Source organism: Tiliqua scincoides, chromosome 3, assembly GCF_035046505.1.
Source record: "Tiliqua scincoides isolate rTilSci1 chromosome 3, rTilSci1.hap2, whole genome shotgun sequence".
Taxonomy (NCBI): Eukaryota; Metazoa; Chordata; class Lepidosauria; order Squamata; family Scincidae; genus Tiliqua; species Tiliqua scincoides.
In genome coordinates this window covers 130,471,806-130,493,629 of record NC_089823.1, presented here as the reverse complement: position 1 = coordinate 130,493,629, position 21,824 = coordinate 130,471,806, and the positions used below count along the sequence as shown (strand labels likewise).

The window sequence follows — 21,824 nt, the reverse complement described above, 5'->3', positions numbered from 1 at the left end:
TGGGGCATATACGTAGCCAATAATTATCCCAGACAAAAAAAATGACTTGAATCTGTCAGGATCTCATCAAACATTTTATAGCAGCAAGACTGTTTATTTTGGCATACATCTTACTGAACAAAACCCCAAATATTTTTCATAAAACCTACAGTACTATCTATACATAGCATGTCCAGCATATGTAAGGTCTGATACCTTGGGTTTTAGGACCCGTTTTGCAAGATAAGAATCATACATTATTGACCTTACAAGCCGGACTGGATTCTACTTGTTTTTATATTTAAAAAAAAAAATTATATTCTGCATTTCCTCCTCCTGGGAGAGGGTAGCTTAAGAGGAGGACAGAGTGTTTAATCGTTTTACTGCCTGCCATTTCTCTGCTCAAAACTCCACCCCCAGCTGCTTTTTTTCCAACCCCCCTACACAGGAGCTGCCAAATATGTGTTTGTGAGATTATATGCCTTCAGCACAGTGAAAGGGGCAGGGCACTGTGAGAGAACAAAAAGCCTAGGGAAATTATTAACAAAATTAGGGGAAAGTTAATTCTCTTACATCCTAGTATATGCCCAACTCTTACCTTATATTAATGGATTCTTCTGTAATGCCTTTTGATTTCAAAAAAGTCTTCATTGAATAAAATCTGAATAAGAGAGAGGGGGAAATTAAGAGAATTAAAATGACTAACTCGTGATTATAAATTGTAATTGCTTCAGAAGTTTCACTCTGAAGGACCTCTGAATACAGAACTTTGCAACCTAAGATCCAACTGGGAGAGGTCACTGGATATAAAATATACATGCTAAATACATGCAGTGGAACTGAAACACCTTTGGGTACATCTCCCTCTGCTTCCCCAGGATGAAGAATGAGCCAGAACCTATACCTGAGGATTAGAAAAGTGTCTCTCTCAGAACTTTGCGAAGGCCAAGGGTGGGCAACATGCAGCAAGGAGCACCACAGAAATATGAGTGCGTACCTATATATCATCACATAATGTCTTACACTTATTGTGATAAATTTATTTCTGTCAGATTGAATCAAAAATGTAATGTGTAATCACTGGGTTTAGGAAATAATTATATTTACAGCACAGTCCTGGGCTTGTCTACCCAGAAGTAAGTCCCACTAAGTTCAATAGGACTTACTTCCAGGTTAGTGCATATAGGATTGCAGCCTTAGAGGGAAACCCCAATCCCAATGACACTGTTCTTTCATAACTATATTTGCCAGCTGTTGGAATGACTACTCCACATGCACATCATAAAAAACACATAAGTACAGGGAAAGTAGTCCAAAAACAGAAGCAATCTTTCTCAGGATTACCTCACTGGGCACAGAGCCTACATATTTTGCAATCTTGTGCTGTGCTATGTAGGGTATGAACCCCCGTAAACAGGACTGGTTCCCAGTTTTTGTGGACAAAATATCTTCATTGGAATCTCCAACTGTACCCTTTAAGCTGCTGCTGTCCATCAGCTTTGGATTTGAGTGCCTCAGAGGCCCAGATCAAATGTGCATTTGTTCCATGGCAAAGTGCATCAGCGTGCGTCAGCCCACACCGAATTTGAACATAACACATTCACTGCAATCAAGGAGTTTCTCTGTGGCAAAAGCCAAACTGGGACCTTCTCTCACTCTACCAATCATCCTTTGGCAGGCTTGTTCTGTCTGCAGGTATCTCAGCAGCACTTGCTTGTCAAAAGGGGGTTTGCACTTCTGAGAGTAGAAACCAAGGATGGTAATTTGACTTGGGATGACTCAACTTGATGCAAACATATTTTTGGGGGCAACTCAAGTCAACTGGAGTAACGGATGTTGCTGACCCTGACTCGACTCACAACTCGGGGTCAGTGACTCTAAAAAAGAGTTGGGACTTGAAATGACTTGAATCCTATCATGAGTCCCTATCTCGTGTGTGTGTTCTGGCTGACTTTTTTCAACATCTACATTGTGCCAAAACTTCGTGGGTAATCCAGAAGCAAGCAGGCATTCCAAAAGACAGCAGCAGTTGTGGTAAGAGGGTAGGTTCCAGGAGGCTGGGCTGGAGGGGGTGAGGAGAGAAGGAAGGCTTACATTTTTTTTTGTTTTTTGTAATGGCTCATGACTCAAATCAAAATGACTCTAAATTTCTTGTGAGTTGAGTTGCAACAGCTGCATGCTAAAACTTGCAAGTCAAGTCATGGGGTTACCGACTTGGAACTCAACTCGCAACTTGGACTCAGTGACTCTAGCACAACCCTGGCAGAAACCTTCCTGGTTCAGGTAGATCATGTGATTTGTCACTCCAACATTCACAGGGAAGATTTTTCCCCCTCATTGTTCAGTTCTGTTATCTCACCAAGAAAGCAGAGTTTTCCCAAGGGGATATGGGCTTTGAAGCAGGGAGAATCCTCATAAATTGATTAGCTACAGTCGCCAATTGATTGCTGATGACCAGGATAACCTACTCTAGCTGCAACCAGGGAAGGGAGCTGAATGGCAACAAGGTACAACAATCAAAAAGCATGCAACTATTGCACAATTCAGTTCAACTCAGTGGTGGCCAGCCAATGTGTAATTGTAGGCAACACTAGCCATAGCAGAGCAAAGAAAGTAGTTAATGATCCCACAGCAAATTGAGTCAATGAAGTGAAACAAATGTGAGTGCAAAAAATACCCTGCTACCTGCTAATGGCTAGCACTGAAGAAGATAGCTTTGGGACCAAGCAGGAGGGAATGTTATTCCACTACACTAAACCAGTCTTGAGAGCTTTCTGTTCCTGTGAAGTACCTTTTCATGGCTTTCTTCCTGTCACCATTGTGAAATACGAGGAATACGGAGTAGCCACTTTTGAAGAAGATTTCCAAGGCAATCTCCTATGATGACAAATCAATTGAAGCCAGGTGAGTTTACAAGAAAGAGAGGAATACATTCATTCTCCACATTAAAAGGGTTTTGGCGCTTTTAGGCAGCAGTTTTTTTTGTTATTTTTTTTAAACAAATTCAGCCATCCCAAGTCAACCTTGCCCTGCAGTGGATCTCTTCAGACCCATATTCTCAACCTCATTTTGTGCTATCAAGTCAGGATGATTTATGCCAGGGATGGGCAAACATTTTGGCAGGAGGGCCACATAATTTCTCTGACACGGTATCAGGGGTTGGAAAAAAAAAAAAAGAATTAATATACATTTCAAATTTGAACAAATTTACATAAATTTACACAAATTTACACAAATGAATACATTGGAGATGGAACTTATACAAATGAATTAATTTTAGAGTTTATTTTTTAAGACACATGAGAACTATAACTTGGCCCACAACTTGTTTCTGGCTGTTGCAACCAGCAGTCGCGAGCTAGCATGGGCCCCAACAGTCTCTGATGGGCCAGAGGGACATTGGAGACAGGGGGCTCCCTGTGGGCTGGATTGGAGAATCCCAAGGGCCACAAATGGCCCCCGGGTCATGGTTTGCCCACCCCTGATTTATGCTAAGAGCGGTCAGAAGTTGCCAAGACAAGGACCAGGAACTTGGAAAGCTGCCCTGTGGGGTGAGCTTTCAGAAGAACTCTAGCAACTTGTAAGTGAATGTTCTTGGGCTCCATATTGACTCCACTCCACTTCAGAGTCAGACTGGGTCTTAGCAGGGCTACAACATTACTTAATGTGCCTGCTCGGCTCCTAACACTGCAGCTGCTGAAGGCCCCTACGTGACAAGAACACACTTTAATGGGTAGGAGGTTCAAATGATTTATTTCAGGATGAAACCAGAGCTTCTGACTGGGGAACGTCAGAATAGAAAAAACCTGAAATACTCTTTCTACAGTGCCCTGCAAGGCTGGCCCATCCATGAGGCCAACTGAAGTGGTCATCTCAAGCAACACATTGGTGGGGGGGGGCACTTATCTCTGTCTGCCTGCATGCCTCCATTACTTCTCCTTCCACTGCCTGGATTGAAAAAAGGAAGAGGAAAGGAAGTGTGGAGGAGAAGAGAGTGCTGAGCTAGAACATGGAGAGTGAGACATATGCCATGGTTTTTAGATCAAAAGAGGGTAACATTTTGTAGGATTTCTGAAGCCATAGTCCCGTCCATATTTTATGTCTTTGTCAACAATCCTGTAGAAAAAGAAAAGATCCATGTAGATCCTACCTGAAGAAGAAAACGCATTTGGTGAAACTCTTTAATGTCACCATACGAATAGCAGGAACATGTAGGCTGTCCCATAGCATGATCTTTGTGGCACAAGCTATAAATGAATGAATCGCTGATGCTGGAAAAAACAAAATGATATGCCTATCAGACAGGAACTGAAGCATGAACCTGCATTTCTCTCTCTTCTTCATCATGTGCAAGCACATTTAATTTAGTTTTTTTATGCATGCAAATTCAAAGTTTCTGTGGAATTTTTAAAGTTAACCATTTCAAAATCCAGTCCAAACACTTAATCTTAAGGAAGATAAAATGTTCAGGCATATATTCTCTGACTTGGAATGAAGAGAACATTCTAAAGATAGGAGGGAAATTCATTATTAGCATTTGCAAAGTGCAAAAAACATGTCTGACACTAGAACACAAACAGGTGCCTGTCCAACAGGGGTTCACTGCCTATGTTGGCAGAATAATGGGTAAACAAAAAAAGAACCATATAAATAAATGTGATGTTTATAGGAAGTCAAAGTACATAAAAGTAGAAATGTAGGAGGAGAACACTGCCAAATTTGAACTGGAAGGACATTCCAAAAGTGTTCTGGGAGAGGGGGAGGAGCTGATGTGCCAATTCCAGATGTGGAATTGTCTCTGCCCAAGACACACACCCCTGCTTCAATTGTGGGGATTAGAATACCAGTGCTCAGTTCAAGCATATGTTAAAATGAAGATGGTGATATGAAGATGGTGATATGAAGTTGGTGATATGATTATTATTTAGAAAATTGGAAAAGTCTCTATTTTTCTTCAAATCTTCATATTTTGTGTTGAATTTCACAACACTATTTTGGCAGCAACTGTCTAACAGCTAATCCAAAGATCTCTTTATAATCCATCTGACTGATGCTAAACCATTTGGAACAGAGAAGGCAAAATTCAAAACCACAACTCTATGGACACTTACTAGCCCCTACAAGGATTCCTTCACTCCCTCATTTAGCTGATAGGGTTCTCTTTGCTGTGCCTTCCGCCCTCCTTCCTTCACCACAAGGGCTGTCTAAGAATGGAGACATTCAGCTTCCTCAGGAGCCAAAGCTTTTGTTCCGTTCAGCAATATGAGGCAGGGTAACACTTTCACTACACATCCAAGGTAAGGCCAACCTTTGGAATGTGCAGTAGAGTGCTGGCAGAATAGTGAGGGTGTCAGGCAGACTCTGAAGTCAGCATCAGTATACCCAGATGGGTTGCCATTTAGGAAAACCTTTAGGAGAAGATACAATACAGGTGCTATGAGGGAAACAAATCAGACATAGCTAGCCAATGGAAATTTCAGGAGCAGTACACATTTTAAGCACTGACTTTCCCACAGAGGTCAGACCTGTTCTATACTTTCAACCAAAGACAGCACAAGGAGGTGCAGGGATGAAGACCTCACCAGTGACTCCCTTGGGGTGTGTGTGTGTGTAACACCACTGCTGGCCAAAATTGTGAAAACCTGGTATTAATGAATAGTACTATCATGTTATATATTATTCAATGCAGAATGCAACAAAGCAAATGGCGTTGAAATATCTGTATTCTATCAAAAGTTATGGGCAATTAACCAGAAAAGGAAAACACAACTGCCTTATGTAACGAAAAGTGGATTTCCTAACTCAAAACTGACCAATGACACAGATTGTTCTGAAAGCCAATGAGGTGTTATTACGACACAGCAGGGACCCAATAAGGTGTTAGTATGCGTCAGCTCTCATTTCCATGTATAAGAGCTAATTCTAAAACTCTTATTCTGTTGTGTGAGTGTCATCAAGTCAGCGTCTGGTTTTTTTGTTGGTTACTAATTTGTTGGGTGACCTGTACTGTTATATATTAAAATAAATAAAGTTAATGGTGGTTACACCAACCTTAATGATGCCACCGCATTTAGGCTGTGTGTATGGTATCGTAATTTATTCTGTATGGTCTGGAATGGGAGGAGGTCCAGCATGAGATTGGTGCAATGAGCTCTCACATTGGGTGACGCAGACTCTAGTGACATCTCTACTTTCAACTTTTTAACATATTATTTCTGTGTGTGCAGAATTGGGGGTTTGCCCACATTACAGAAAGGGCACATTTATCCAAGATCTGTTTGAAAGAAGTAAATAACTCACCTGGATAAGCAGTGCCTTGTGCAGTAAACTTCTTCCAGGTGGGACAAAGTGAAATATTTGCAGATATAAAAATGTTCTTGGCCAAAGAGAAGCACCCCTTCCAGTGCTATGTGTTCTTGAACAATCACCACTGATTGTCTGCAGAAAATCTAAAGAAGGAAGCAGAGAATGTATTGCTGCACAATTACGACTTTTGTTTGATCATGCTCTCCAATATTTCACAGTTGAAAACAGGGAATGTTCAATTTCACATTAATCTAGTTGTATTTTTGAACAGAAGATCTCAACTCAAAACACATTCAGCAACTTTTACTATCTGGATAGGTGGTTATTGGTGGAGATGTGTGTCTATCTCAGAATGTACACATACGTACACTAAAATAAAGATGTACATATGAATCCCATCACTGGACGGGAGGATGGCTGAAACTTGAAGGAAGTGTTTACATTTGTTCATACTTAATTTTTTTAAAAGACATCTCCAACATCCCCCCAAAGGCAAAACAAGGACAGTGTTTTACAGGGACAAGTACAAAAACTAGGCACTAGACTTGGTACAGGGAGACAGTTGAAGCATTTTCTATGGCAGCTCGAAAATCCTCAGGAAAAAAGCAGAGGCAATTAACTTCCTGTTTTAATAGAGGAACAAAGGCAGAATTTTCTCCAAGGTTATTGATTAAAATATCTATACTGCATCCTTGAGTTGGGTGACATTTAAACCATTCATGGGAGAGAAGAGGGTCATGGACAGTATTAAATATGCAGTTATTTAGCTCTTCTTCAGTTCAGAGGAGCAAAAAGAACCCACAGTGATGACAAAAAGCAGAACTGGGAGAAGCCTGTAATGAACCTGCTTCATTAGGCATACCAGAAACTAGTTTGTGAGAGTCCAACGAATTTCGAGCAACTTAATTCTAGATTCTACCTCTTTAAGGCAGAGAACAGAGATTCCTGGCAGCTGATCATATAATACCCAAATGAACAGGGTGAAAAATAGCTCATAATCAGGATACCTGGGTATGCCCAGGGCATTTTCTACCACTGGTAGTACCAGAGCCCTGTTTTTCTCCAGAAGCTATGCTGATAAAAGGCTTCCTGCTGTTTGATCTAGCAGGAAATCCAAAACTCTTTGGAAGGAAGGGGCCTATCCAAGGCCCAGATTGCTATTACATCTGGCCAAATTGGAACTCTACCTCTGGAGAATCATAATCCAGCACAATCAATGGGGCACTGTTCATGCCTTTCTGAACTGGCAAAGTCCTCCCATCAGTGAAAACACCCATACAGGCACATGCTGATATGCTAAGTGAAGAAAGTCATAAAGCCCTGTCATTTCTCCCAGGCAGTGGTCTGAGCAATTTTGCTTCCAACAACAAACATAGCCCTGACATAAAGGAGGTAGCATTATAAAAGGCAGCCCCACAGGGAGAATTGTGTCATTATTTAATGAAGCAGTGGAGAGAGTGAAATTAACATAGATTAACTAAACTTGCCTACTGTCAGAGCAGAACATAGAACAAGCACACTGGTTACCAGTGATGCAAAAGTGACATGAAATAATTGCATAATTACCTCCAATGGTATTTCTTGGGGCAATGAGCTCTGGATTGCTCAATTTGCTCAGGGTTGCAGAAAAAGAATGAAGTGATGTCTTTCAGATATTAAAGACGGGTATATATTTGGTCATATAAAATGCAGAGTTTAAGCAAATTTTTGACATTGGGTTAAAGGCACAATGTGTTAAAGCCTTGTGCTTCAGCTGAAGGAACAATATGGAATATGGGAATGGGAAAATGCAAAAGTGTCATATTTCACTTTAAAACCAAGTTCTTAGCCCTGACAAAAACCAGGAAAAGGCACCTTTGTGATCAGAAACCACAAACGAAAAAACAAAGAACTCAACATTTATTATACCTGCATGATTTTTGGTCTACACTATCATCAATTGAAACAAAAATACAAAAATAACTGAGGGCGCAATCCTAACCAATTTTCCAGCACTGGTAGAGTTATGCCAGTGGGACACATGCTGCATCCTCCAGTTGGGGAGCAGTCATGGAGGCCTCCTCAAGGTAAGGCGATGTTTGTTTCCTTACCTTGGAGTTGGATTGCCCTTATGTCAGTGCTGGAAAGTTGGTTAGGATTGCAGACTTTGTGAGATATGATCTCAGAGGAAGGAAATTACCTAGAATTGTAGTTCTTTCCCAGGGAATTGCCTTTATTTCAGGCAATTCATCCCTGGCCTGCAAGTTTGAAGTCTGGTCTCCAGCTGCCTTCTGTACAATTCACCTACTATGATTTGCAGGTGGGTTCCATGGATTCCCTTAGTCCTCTGAGGTTTTCTTTGGGTCAAACTAGACATGCCTACAATGTGTATTGTACAGGCCTGATTCCAACCGACAGTGCTTCTTTTCTTACAGAAATGGCTGCCAGGGGGGAGTGCTATCCTAGATAGAACCAGGATTCCTGAAGGGGAGATTCATTCTTTCCCCATGCCCCATCTTCATTGCAATGTTGGAATCTTTGCATGTATCTGATGGCCCACTCTATTCTCCTGCTATTAGAGATGAAGGAAGGGTTCAATTTTGTTGTCTTACACCTCCATCTCCTCAATCCCACTAGGATATTATTAACATTTCTTGGCTGGGTTAAAGGGGGCAGCTGACAAACACTCACAGTAGTCCACAAAAGCTTATGCTAAATAAATACATTAGCCTTAAGGTGTAACCTTACACCTTACAGCACGACCCTGTGCATGTCTACTCAGAAGTAAGCCACAGTGTGTTCAAAGTTCAAGTAAGTTCACACATAATTTCAGCCGTAATAACTGTTGTGGACTCTTATCTGGTTTTCTCTTGTATTGCACCAATATGGCATAAGAAGCTGATCTGTTTTGATCTATGTTGACATCCTTCAGTCTCGGAAGACTATGGTGTCACGCTCTGAATGGTGGTTCTGGAACAGAGTGTCCTCTCCAGTGCGCGAAACCTGGGTAAAGTAGGTATGGAGGATAGGCTGTTACCCATGCAGCAAATCCCCCCTCTCCACGTCGCTGAAATGGTCCAATGGAAAGGCAGAGGCCAATACGGTTGGTTCCAGCGGCATCGCAGGAGTTGCCAGAACGTGACTGTGTTCAGCCATGAACTGCCTCAGAGACTCTGGCTCCGGATTTTGCCTCGAGGTTGACTCCTGAAGCCTTTTCCATAGCTGGATGTAGCCACAAGGCAGTGGAGGTTTGGGATCAGAGTTTTCCTTCTCTCAGATGAGCTGCCTTCCCAGGCTAACGAGTCCCATCTACCCGGTGGCTGTTTAGTCGCCTCTTACGACAAGTACAGCCAAACTGAGGGCCTATTCTTATCCCCAGCCCCCAGGGGTAATCCCCAGCCCCCAGGGGTATAGGTTTTGATCTATAATCTCTCCAATAATGCAAATGTCATGAAAGTGTGCAATTGCACGTGCACCAAAGTACAACATTTTGAAACCAGAACTGTTTCAAAAGCAGTCACAAACTGTTTGCTACAGACTGAGGCTGACAAGCAGTTGGATGATGATGGCAGTGCCATAGGAATGCTTGTTCCCACTCTGTGGTCAGCAGAAAACTACGTTGTCACATGTTAACTGAGCATATAGCAGCTTATATTACCCCCTGCAGATTTTTTTTAAAAAACCTGCATCAACTTGGCTGTTGCTCAACAAGCGTGTCTGGCATTTCTGATGGCCTCCTGTGGAGTGATACAGAACAAGGAGGACACTGAACATCAGCAGCAAGCTAATGTGCAGCAAGGCATGAAAGTCTTGCCTCATTGAGGTTGTGGCCTGCCTTGTTTGGCCAGGTTCTTTGTGCTACAAGCGATCTAAAACTCGAAAGTAGACATCATACTTTGAGCAGAAAAAAAGCATAACCAAAACATCTGACTCTGCAATTAAGCAAAGTTACGGTTATGGAAGGGTAGCAATATATGTTGTGATTTGGGATTGTCCTTGTGACACTTCCTATTCATACCAGTGAACAAATAGCTCCCAAGGATAGACAAGATGAGATTATTATTATTTATCTACTGGAAGTGATCCCTCTGACTCCAAAATATGGAAGGCACCATAGTAGGTTTCCCCACTTCAGCATTTTGATTACATTTTTCTGTGGGGACCACAGTTCAAGAAAATTTATTGTTTGGAGTTTGAGCCTCTGTCTCAAAACCAGGAGGCAGAGTTTACAAGGGTCTAAAGCCTATTACTCTCCCTGAACTCTTTCAAATTATTTATCTAAAAAGTATTTCTATCCTGCCTTTTCCTTCTCTTTTTGGATGGGCCCAAGGCAGCTTACAATAAAATTTAAAAGCAATAATAGAATACTGACTAGACAACAAAAAAAAACTACAACAGAGCACAGCATGAAAAGCAACTGGGCAAAAATAACAAAATAAACCAAGATAAAACAAGACAATATAGCACAAAGACACACAAAAACCATAATCCCCGGAGGCTAAAGAAAATAAATATGGGTCATTGGAGAATGGGCAGAGGAGGAGACAATTTGATCATTAGTGGTAGGAAGTCCCATATATAGGGTGTCACCACAGAGAAGGTGTGATTCACCTTGGTCCAGTGAAGGCAATTGTGGAAGCCTCCATCTTTGAATGGATCAAGGAAAGGAAGGCCAAAGAGTGCTGTGTATAGTGTTCCTGGTGTGCAATCCTGGCACAATGTGCATGGTTTCTGATGCTGGACTGAGAATTATTAGTGTATGAGACTGAATAGTTGGGAGGGGGTTCCAGTTTACTGCACTCTGCTTCTCTACTTAGCCCTCTAAAATAAGGGGAAAAAACAGAGCTATGGTAAAAGGGGGCAGTCTGAACAGTCCTTTCTCAGAGTTTTGGCAGCACTAAAAGAAGAGAAAAAGTTGCTCTGTTGTCATCAACTCCCTTGCTCTCCACAGTCACCTATGAATGGGCTTTCTAGAGGCTCCTCCATCATCACACAGGCTTCCAAGGAATTCCATTTATGATGCAAAGGGAGGAGAAGGCAGCAACTGAGTAATGTGGCTTCAGGGGTGGGTTAGATGGGTACTCAGCCAACGCCCAGTGGTCCACCTTTAATACCACTTATGGTTCCCTGGCCCACCTTTGACACACTTTTGTCTGGTACTTTGCAAGGACAGAGCTTCTTCAGTGGTGATGCATCAACTTTGGAGACTTTTCCCCAGGAATATTCATTAGATCTCTATCCTTCCTGGTTTTTAAGCAGGTGATTGAACCTCTTGTTTCATAAAGCTGAATCAGAGAGAACACCAGGCTACAAGCCTTCCCTTAGGCATTTTATTTGCTATGTGCAATAAACTGGGGAAGCATTTAATCATGTCATCTCCTTTTATAGTGTAAAGTCCAAGAATAGCATATGATATATGCTTTTTTTTCTAGATTGAATCACAATAGAGTGCAAAATGTTTTCTTGCTCCACTTCTCTACTACAGATTTTGTCCAGTTCATTAGGACAAAATTCCCCAAAAGTAAATGATATTGTGCAAATTTTCCCCAGCTTCAACACATGGTACCTTTTCATCATCAGTAAGCTCTTGCAGGATGATTTTCCTTTCCAAGCACACATCCAGCAAGTCATCTGAGCCAACACTTTCCTGCAGGGCAGGAAAGAATGTCAGTTGGCCACAATCCATTCCTTTTTCCTCTCCATTTAGCATCAGCTGTTCTGTATCGAAATGAAGGGCAAGAGTCAGTGGTAGCACTTTGACAACAAACAAATAACTATCAAGTAGCAACAAATTCTGCTTTGGAGAATGGCATATCTCTCCCTCCACACAAAAAATCTGCAACAGGCTGGAAGTGAGTGTCCTGCTTTGGTACAATGAAGAACTGTTTTGACCATTCAATCTATCATACAACAGATTTGAAGAGACAGAGAAGTCAATTTATTTGTCTTTCTGCCCAATTCTATTAAGAGGGTTTCATGGATGCCAAGAGTAACCTCCCCCACCCCCAACAAAAGAACAAGGGAGAGACCAACACTAGAAGAAAACAGAACCAGAAACTTTGGATCAGATATGATAGGTCACTGTAATCAGATCCCTTGATGTTATCAATTTTGCTTAAAAGACATAACAGGTACCTCTGAATTTAGTCAACATGGTGGTTCTTATTTCTTTCTGGACTAAGCTTTTTCTGTTAATGTCATCTTATTTCCAGAATTTTATTCAACTCCAGAAGAAGTGGATGGGCGGGTGTACAGAATGACTACAGCCCAGCTCTCTTTGTAAAAACTAACTCCTAATTTAAACCTAGTCGGCTGGAAGTCACTTTGTTATTTTTGAAATGTATGCCATAAAAGTCACTTCAGCATTTGCCTCCTTGCACATGTGCTTCATGAGAACTGTTTCCTATTTCAGGACTTAGCAATGATTTGTTTCTTGGGTTAGCCTTTTTCCTTAAAAAAAATAAAATAAAATAAAATAAAATAAAATAATAATAATAATAATAATAATAATAATAATAATAATAATAATAATAATAATAATAATAATAATAATAGTGGGCATTGTCATTTCCAATGACATTTATGACACCAGATATAATCAGAGTCAAATAATTTTCATTAAATTTATCACTTTAATTTGCAATCTGTTACAAATGTATTTCATAGTGACCTGGTACATTGTTACCAAAACATTCATGTATCAAATGAATGTTTCAGAGCCCCCCCATGTGATATTACAGTTATCCTATCAAACAGTTCACCTTGGAATATTACCTTGACTTTCCTCAGGAGTTGGAGCAGGTGTGTTCTCATGTGTCTGATGAGCCTGACAAGAGGATTTTTGCACCTTGAGTAGAAAAACATGGGAAGATCAACACACATTTACAACAAATTGGAGAATTACTCAGAGCATCCTATTGCATAAACTCAATGCCTTCAGCTTCAGTACCCACAAGCAAGGAGATGAAGGTGACATGTCTCCCTTGTTTGTTCAGACAGATCATCTGCCTCTGAACATGGAGGTTCAGTTTATATAACAGAGCTAACTGTTACCAATAAACCTATCCTCCATGAATTGCCTAATGCCATTTTAAACCCAACTAACAGCACCACCATTTGCATTGTACTCAGAAGTAGGTTTCATTGTGTTCAATGGGGCTTGCTCCCATGAAAGTGTGTATAGGATTGTAACCTTAATCAATAACCACTACATTTGGTGGCAGTGAATTCTATGCTATAAACCTCTACCATGTCTTTATTTTTCTGTATTGCATTTTTTCCTAACCCTTATTATCTTTTCATGTGCCTTTTTGTATCTATACTAGCTCTGTGGAATCTTCGAGGTTCCACAGATCTTTGGATTGAAGCCCCTAAGTATATAGGTACACACCAAGCATTGAAATACCAGCATTCCAAACACTAACATCACCAAGAAATTGCAACCTTCTCATTCAAACATCCACCTCTTCTGCCATAGCTAATTACTAAGGTTGCAATCCTATACCCAAGTATTTGGAAGTAAATCTTATTACATTCACCTGGTGCTGCTTGTTTGTTTTTTTGGAACAATTTTATTTGTAATGCATTGGTACAGATGCCAAATGGGAGGAGAAATTCAGATGAGGAGAATTTTGGAAGAATTCCTAAAGGGGATACAATTCCCAAGGACTGAGAATGCCCTCCTTCCTCTAGAAAAAGAATAGCAGCTATGCTACCAATAAATAAATATAGCAAAACAAGAAAGTGCCAGGTAGGGGGTGTAGGAGATTTCATTATTCGTCACATGGGAGAATTTAACTCTTTGCAACTTCCATGCTTCTGAATTAGATCAGGCTCCCCGTGGTTCCTATTTTCTCTTCTCCATTCCCTGCTAGCCAGGGAGACAGACCAGGGACAGACTGCACTTGCACCCGGTGTGGAAGGGATTGTCACTTCCGGATTGGCCTTTTCAGCCACCCTAGACACTGTGCCAGAACCACCTTTCAGAGCGCGATACCATAGTCTTTCGAGACTGAAGGCTGCCAATACAATACAAATCCCCTGCTAGAGTCCAGATCTATTCATTTTCTATTGCTTCTATTTAGCAAAACAAAAATATTTCAAAAATCCTCAGGCCAAAGTACATGTTTAAAGTCACATCTAGTCTGACCATGACAGGTACCCATGACAACCACCCCCCCACACACACACACAAAGTAAAGTTGTACTATTTGTCTTTTATGGTACTACATTCCACCTTTCCTGTAAATTACCCAAGGCAGGTGATTTGTGCTGCATGGAGCTGGCTTTGGCTTTTACTGGGTACTTTCCTGAAGGACTACAGACATTAGTGAAGTTAGTCTGACAAGGGCCATGATGGAACAGAAGAAGTTTGGGCAATAAAACTTCCAAGTCTCTGAAAAGTCTCAATGTAATCTGCAGCAATTTCACCTGACTGTTGATTTTGGAGATACTGTATGTTGAGAGATCCACATCCTCTGATAAGCTACCAGGAAACTTTTTAGTTTCTTTCTAGATTCTAGTAAAGATTTCTAGTAATATTTGAGTGAGTCAAAAGGTGTAGATACCATATTGCCAAAGAGGAGGTCCATCTCCCACAATGACTTAGAAGACAGATACTGTATTGGGAAAATATAGTCCCAACAAATATTTAGGGGAAAAAGAAGAGAGAAGTGATCACTTGCCTAATCTTACCCCCAAAGCATAATACCTTGTTCTCAACTGTCATAGATGTCTGATGGGTGATGCTGAACCGAATCCTCTTCCTCATCCGGGCAGGGCCTTCAAACCCATCCAGAACCCATCTTGAAGGAGCTAATGCAGATCCCCAGGGACCTCCTCTCCCAAAAACCTGCTCTTTAGTATCTGTCCAGGTTTCTGCTGCTTTGTTGAAGACCCGGTGTAATCTCTATGGTAAAAGACACAATCACATTACCGTTTACTCCTTTTCCTCTTACAAGTCTTCAGAAATTTCATTGGGCTGTTCAAAACCATTGGAGTGGGAAGCTCAGAATTCCTGACCACAGAATCCCAGGCTGTTAGAGGTGGAAAAGTTGTTGATGCACATATGTAGCAAGGTATATATGTGCCTACTACCCTGTCCCAGGTGGTCTCTCTCCTGCAGGCACATTTCTCCCTAGCGAATGTGGCATAGTGGGCAGGTTTTGAGACCAGCTCAGAAGTTAACTAGCTACAACAGGATGCACATTCCTTCTGTGAATGCTAGGCAACTGAAAAGTGATTTCATTCTTTTATATAAGTTTATACAGGTTGCGATTCCAGTGGATTGGGGTATTTTAGATTGTCAGCTCTTTACAACAGAATGTTCTTGTTCTTCCTCTAAAAGTACAATACACAGCCAGGATGCTCTATAAATAACAAACTAAGAGCCCCATAGTATCCAATTTGTTCCAGCATTCTTGATCTTAGTGTGATTGATGGCTATTCTAGCCAAAGGAAGCAGTGCGTTCTGGAAAGCATGAAATCAATCAGCAGCGGCTGCCTGCCTTATCTTTAACAATGTCATCTATAGTGCTGTTCCACACAGTGCTTAACTTTCCAGAACATATCTCCTATGTTCTGGGAGGTATTACTATAGTTAGTATAACAGTTTTTAAGAGCTACCCTCTTTCCACCAAATGAGGTCATGCGTAAGTAGAACTGTGGCCTAAGCTAAATTCTAACCATATTCTACTCATTGGGACTGATGGCACAAGAAGAGACTTCTGAGGCCATTTCAAACATGAATGGTTTGCAATCACCATCACAAAATAATCACAAAATAAACAAACATGGCTGCCCCATCACATCTAGTTTGGTCCTAAACTGGCAGGAAAGGTGAGGACTGACACATCTGAAAGAGCCTCAGTTTTGGTACTTTCCTTTACTCTGCATGGTTTAATCCTTCTTTCCACATTGCATCCAACTAAACTTACTTTTGTATGTTTTAAAAATGATGTATTTATAACAACAAAAATAGTAAGGACCCTCCCTTTCCCTGATAGTAACCCAATAAGTTTTTTGGCACTCTTAGCAAGTCAGGATCTTTGTTCCTTACCTGTACATGATCCTTGTACAAAACTGCATAGAGTTCTTGACCACCTCTCCTGTATTTTTCTAAGCATGATATAAAGTCCTAGTGAAAGTACAAGAACACAGTACAATATATTTGTGAATAGCATGCCTTATTTGAAGCAAAATTGGGTTCAGCCTGAACTGAAAAGCACAAACCTCAGACCAAACTTCAAAGTGTTTGATGTTCACACGTGAGATGTAAACTTGCAAGTAATTTTAGGAGTCATGGTGACCATAGACTGCAGTGGAATTCTGCCCCCGCCAATCTGAATTTTGAAATGCCATCACCAGAAAAGGGGGGCAGCATTTGGCAGACCTCCTCCGGTGCCAGGAGGTCTTGGGCCAATCCTGATCTTGGATGCATCTTTGTACTTGTATATGCAGGGGGTAACTTCAGTGTCAGTCTCACAAGGTATAACAGGTAATTGGCTTCCCCTGTAACTAACCATTTTGCATCTACTTCCATCACCTGAACAAGTATTTTGCACTTTGTCCCTGCGGATAGATCCTGAGGCAGTGGCGCCACTAGGATTTGCGTCACCCGGTGCAGGAGGCCAGCCTGTCATACCCTATGATGGGCCTCTTCCCATGCAGTGGGTGGGGAAATGCCCTGAGCGGTGGGTGTGATGATGTACCATTGCGCCGCCCCTGTTTTTTGGCTATACTTTTTGATAGAATAGAGATATTTCCACACAGTTTGTTTCATTGGATTCTGCATGAAATTACACATCAATTGATATATAACATGATGGTATTATTTGAAATTATCAAAATTTTGGCTATTAGTGTTGTCCCCATGCATGTCACTTAGTGTGGCCCACACTCCCTGCACCCTCCTGTCAACCACTTTTTTCTAGGAAAAAACAAAGTAGATTCCATAATCTTGAAGTCTGCATTTCATGTAACAAATTTTTCAGGCTGTAATTCACATATTTGTTTTTCTACCACATGTAGTAATATTCCAGAGGCATTGGTGAAGTAGTGGACATCTGCAGTGAAGTAGACATTTCTTTTGCCATTTACAAACAATAGTCCACAATTTATATGTTGGCAACCTTCAGTCTCGGAAGACTATGGTATCGCGCTCTGCATGGTGGTTCTGGCACAGCGTCTAGTGTGACTGAAAAGGCCGATTTGGGAGTGACAATCCCTTCCACACTGGGAGCAAGTGTAGTCTGTCCCTGGTCTGTCTCCCTGGCTATGGGCCTTCCTTCTTTGCCTCTTTGCCTCAGACTGTTGGCCAAGTGTCTCTTCAAACTGGGAAAGGCCATGCAGCACAGCCTGCCTCCAAGTGGGCCACTCAGAGGCCAGGGTTACCCACTTGTTGAGGTCCACTCCTAAGGCCTTCAGATCCCTCTTGCAGATGTCCTTGTATCGCAGCTGTGGCCTACCTGTAGGGCGCTTTCCTTGCACGAGTTCTCCATAGAGGAGATCCTTTGGGATCCGGCCATCATCCATTCTCACAACATGACCAAGCCAACGCAGGCGTCTCTGTTTCAGTACTGCAGCGAGTCATGGACTCTTTGCTCACAACAGGAGAGGAAACTGAACGCATTCCACATGCGCTGCCTCCGACGCATCCTCGGCATCACCTGGCAGGACAAAGTTCCAAACAACACAGTCCTGGAACGAGCTGGAATCCCTAGCATGTATGCACTGCTGAAACAGAGACGCCTGCGTTGGCTTGGTCATGTTGTGAGAATGGATGATGGCCGGATCCCAAAGGATCTCCTCTATGGAGAACTCGTGCAAGGAAAGCACCCTACAGGTAGACCACAGCTGCGATACAAGGACATCTGCAAGAGTCCACAATAATCCCCACAAAAATATTATGGGAAGCAAACATTATCCAAAGGCAACCCAGATTGCTCACACTCTTTGGATTGCAGGTAGAAGGCACTAACTATTTCTCCAGGACAAGTTTAATCAGATGAATGGGAACTGCACAATATCACACCTATATTTCAAGCATTGAACTCCTTTTCATTTCAGTGAAGCTTCCAGAATAGATGTCCCTGGTTTATTGTGCCCAACAGTTTAAATGCAATTTTATCAATGGCTTGTTAACATCGAGCCAGTTTAAGAAAAGAAGAAATGAAATTGTTTCAAGTTAAGGATGGTCAAATCACCTCAGTGCTAGAATGCTGAGCAATGAGCACATGTCAGGCTTTACCAACCAGTGGCCTTTCAATGCATAGTCAGTGCCACAGACATGGCAATTCTTCACAGCAAATTGCCTGGCTTCTGCTCGCACTGGTCTCTAATTAAGTTAATGCACTGAAAGGTCTATGTGGTGCCAACTGACACTGGCTGGGTTCCAGCTCTGTCCCGTGCTCAACTAACATCTCCCCTGCAAGAAGCCCCTGGATGGCACTGATGGAAGTCATTGCACTTTGCTTGCTTAAAGCATCATTAGGCATTTAATCACAATTGTGGCTTCACAAAACTATTTGATAACTCATACCAAACTCTCATCGACTGACCTAGAAAATCCCCCCTTTGCAAGGCACAGGCCCAGGTCAACACCCGAAATTGACAAAAATCATCCTCACTGCCTGACTTTGCACATAAACCCCCTTTGCACAGTCATCAAGCCATATGAGAGCTGCTTGTACATGTTAAGTACAACAAGGTGACTTGTGGGACCTTAAAGACTAACACATTTGTTATAACACAAGCATTCATGGACTACAGTCCACCATCACTGGAGCGTGTGAGTGCATGTGAATTAAGCTACTATGTATGCAGATAAATTCCATGAGTCTTTTCATTCAATTGTTCAGACAAGCATTCTACTCAGGTGGTTTTGTTCCCACACTGCTGGGGAGTGCATGCGATTATACCATGGGAAAGCTGTTTGAACACTGCTACGTGTGCATGAGTGTGAGAGAGAGTAGGTATGAGGGCTACAATCTACGGATTGCCCAGTATGTTTTGAAATCTAGGGCAAATTCAACAATGCTTTAGACAACATATTAACAGGTAAAGTAACATATAATAACCCTCCCAACTCCATTCACTTTGCATGTGCTCAGAAATAAGTTTTCTGCCAGAAAACAGAAATACTGTACTTCATCTTGTTCTATTGAGCAAATATCAATTAATACCCACAAAACTCCAAATATCCAGTCACCTGAGCCCCAACTCTCCAACAATCAAAATATAACCCAAAAATCAAAACACCATTAATGTTTTGATCATTGATGATACAACTAAGCCAAAAAATGCATAAATAATATAAAATTATATTTATACAATTATAAAACACTCCATTTACAAAATCAAGACTTCCTCTGATTTATTTCAGTTGGAATGTCCATTTCAGTACCCTATAAAGACTGTATATATGTGTGATTTTTCTGTACAATTTTGCGTTCAATTCTTGGTACGGCAGTGGGTTGTGACATATCTCCATAAGACTTGGTGGCGAACTGAAGAGTAAATCTCTCCCTTTCTTTCACTTCATGGGGACAATCACAGACAAATGTGATTCTTGCACTTTTTAAAAACATCTCATATCCACTGCTGCTCATAATATAGAGTGAGTGTTCATTTTGTTTTTCAACAGACTGCAGTTTCAACCATTAAGAGACTCATGTAAACTCACTGCCTTGACCCTCTAGGAGGCTAATGTTCATTGCCAACTGCTCCTCATTCCTGGAACCCCATGTGGTTGGGGAATAGCACACAGAATGAAAGTACTATAGTCATTTCCCTCCACCACATACACACACCCTATACTTGAAAAAGATACACTTCTGGGAGCAGCTGCCAAAAGGAGAAACCACAGACAACGTTGCTGTGACCTTGTGGAAAAGCACTGAATATCACAGCATTGAGATAAAAAGAGAACGATCAGATCATTGCCTGAACTGGACATTAATAAGAGCCACTGAGGAATACGTATGGCAGAGAAAGTGCTGCGATCTGCTCTAGCACAATTCCCTTCATTTCAACCAGGTTTGTAGCAAGGGAACATCCTGATAAATTGCAGCCATTATAAATGAGATCCATGGAATCCGTTTATTTAACAAGCAGATATTTACACTTGGAACTTTAAGTGACCTTCCTTATTTAAAAGATTTTTACTATGACTTTCCACTATAAAGCCCTCAAGGGAACTCAAAACTCAAAACTTAAAAATGCCAGCAATAAATTAGACAAAATAATGAAAGAGAGAGGTGTACCATATGCTAAAAAGTAGATGGTAAGAAAATGTAATCCAGGGCTAAACTCACTGGTCCCAGTGCATTGGCCCATTTTTCTGCAAAATTTGAGTGTGTTCATTGGGGGGGGGGGGGGAGATCTATATGTTTTGTCACAGTGTTGCATTATCCAGGAAAGAAAATGATGTCCAATAGGAACCTGAACCTAGGAAGAGTGGCGGTCCTTCCAGCGGTTGCTGTTATCCTCAGAAATAGTGGCTTTTCCTGTTAAGACTACCGCTGCCACCCCCAGTAAGGCTTCACCAACACCACTTCTGAAATTGACAAAACTTTCATGAGTCCACCCCTAATATTTATGAAGCACCCCTGCTATTTTACCTACTTGTGAAAACAAGAGTAGCGAAGCAGGGGAAATTTCAGATCAGTACCAAGCAAATTTTTGTTGTTAAGCACTCAGGTACACAGGCATCTAACAGCTTTAAAAGAAAAAGAAAAAAAGGACAACCAAGCAACTTTCCCTAAGGAATTCCTAATTCTTTTGCCTAAGGAGAAAATTCCAGGTGCCACCAGAGAGAAAACCGTCCTTTCCAGTGGCCTTCTGCCACATCTTGGAAGGCTGGGGCCCCCAGAGAAGGTAACTTCATTATGAAAGAAGTCAGTTCTTTGGATACCATGACCCTATACCATTTATAACGAGCTTTAGTGGTGGGAGCCATCAACCAAACCATCCTTGCTTTTTCTGAATTGCGGGCCCCCATTGAGCCCATCACTGACTGTTCAGGACATCCACAACTTCACCTAATGTTCCATGCAGCTGCAGTGTTATGTATAATCCGGTCTTAAATCACCATATACAGCACCACCATAAGCATTAAGACACCATATACAGCATTGAAACCAACACCCAGAGGTGTCTCCAAATTTTTGGTGGTCCTTTGCATCTTCTAGTCCCGTCCCATCCCCTAGACATTTGAAAAGAAAACAAGTGTTCTTGACTACATAACTACATAACCACAAGTAACCTCAAAACATTCGAGATGAAGGAAAGGGGCTTCCAGGACAAAAAGTGGTACTTCAGGCCAGTACTTCTCATTTTGCAATTAATTACATCTGTAACTGTGGTTTGCACAAATTATCCATTCTGCTAGCTAGGACGTATGGGAGACCATAACCCATGTGCACACACTGGCTAGAATGATAGTAGTGAGAACTGACTGATGTGGGGAGGGTTCCTCAACAGTCACGGGACCCTAGCATTTACTCAACTGTGCAAATTGCAAGTATTGATGCTGACCAAACTGAAATCTTATTAAACTTCAG

General features: G+C 41.5%; 1 protein-coding gene across 1 annotated transcript in view; it reads right to left on the bottom strand.

The window, feature by feature from the left end:
* WDFY4 (WDFY family member 4) overlaps positions 1-21,824 on the bottom strand; it is a 161,136-nt gene that overhangs the window by 57,861 nt on the left and 81,451 nt on the right. Inside the window, exons 40-47 of the mRNA XM_066621374.1 lie at positions 16,322-16,399; positions 14,975-15,172; positions 13,039-13,111; positions 11,831-11,982; positions 6,280-6,428; positions 4,130-4,250; positions 2,771-2,856; positions 578-640 (exon numbers count right to left, since the gene is read on the bottom strand). Of these exons, the coding sequence (XP_066477471.1) occupies positions 578-640; positions 2,771-2,856; positions 4,130-4,250; positions 6,280-6,428; positions 11,831-11,982; positions 13,039-13,111; positions 14,975-15,172; positions 16,322-16,399 (920 nt within the window). The remainder of the gene's footprint in view (positions 1-577; positions 641-2,770; positions 2,857-4,129; positions 4,251-6,279; positions 6,429-11,830; positions 11,983-13,038; positions 13,112-14,974; positions 15,173-16,321; positions 16,400-21,824) is intronic.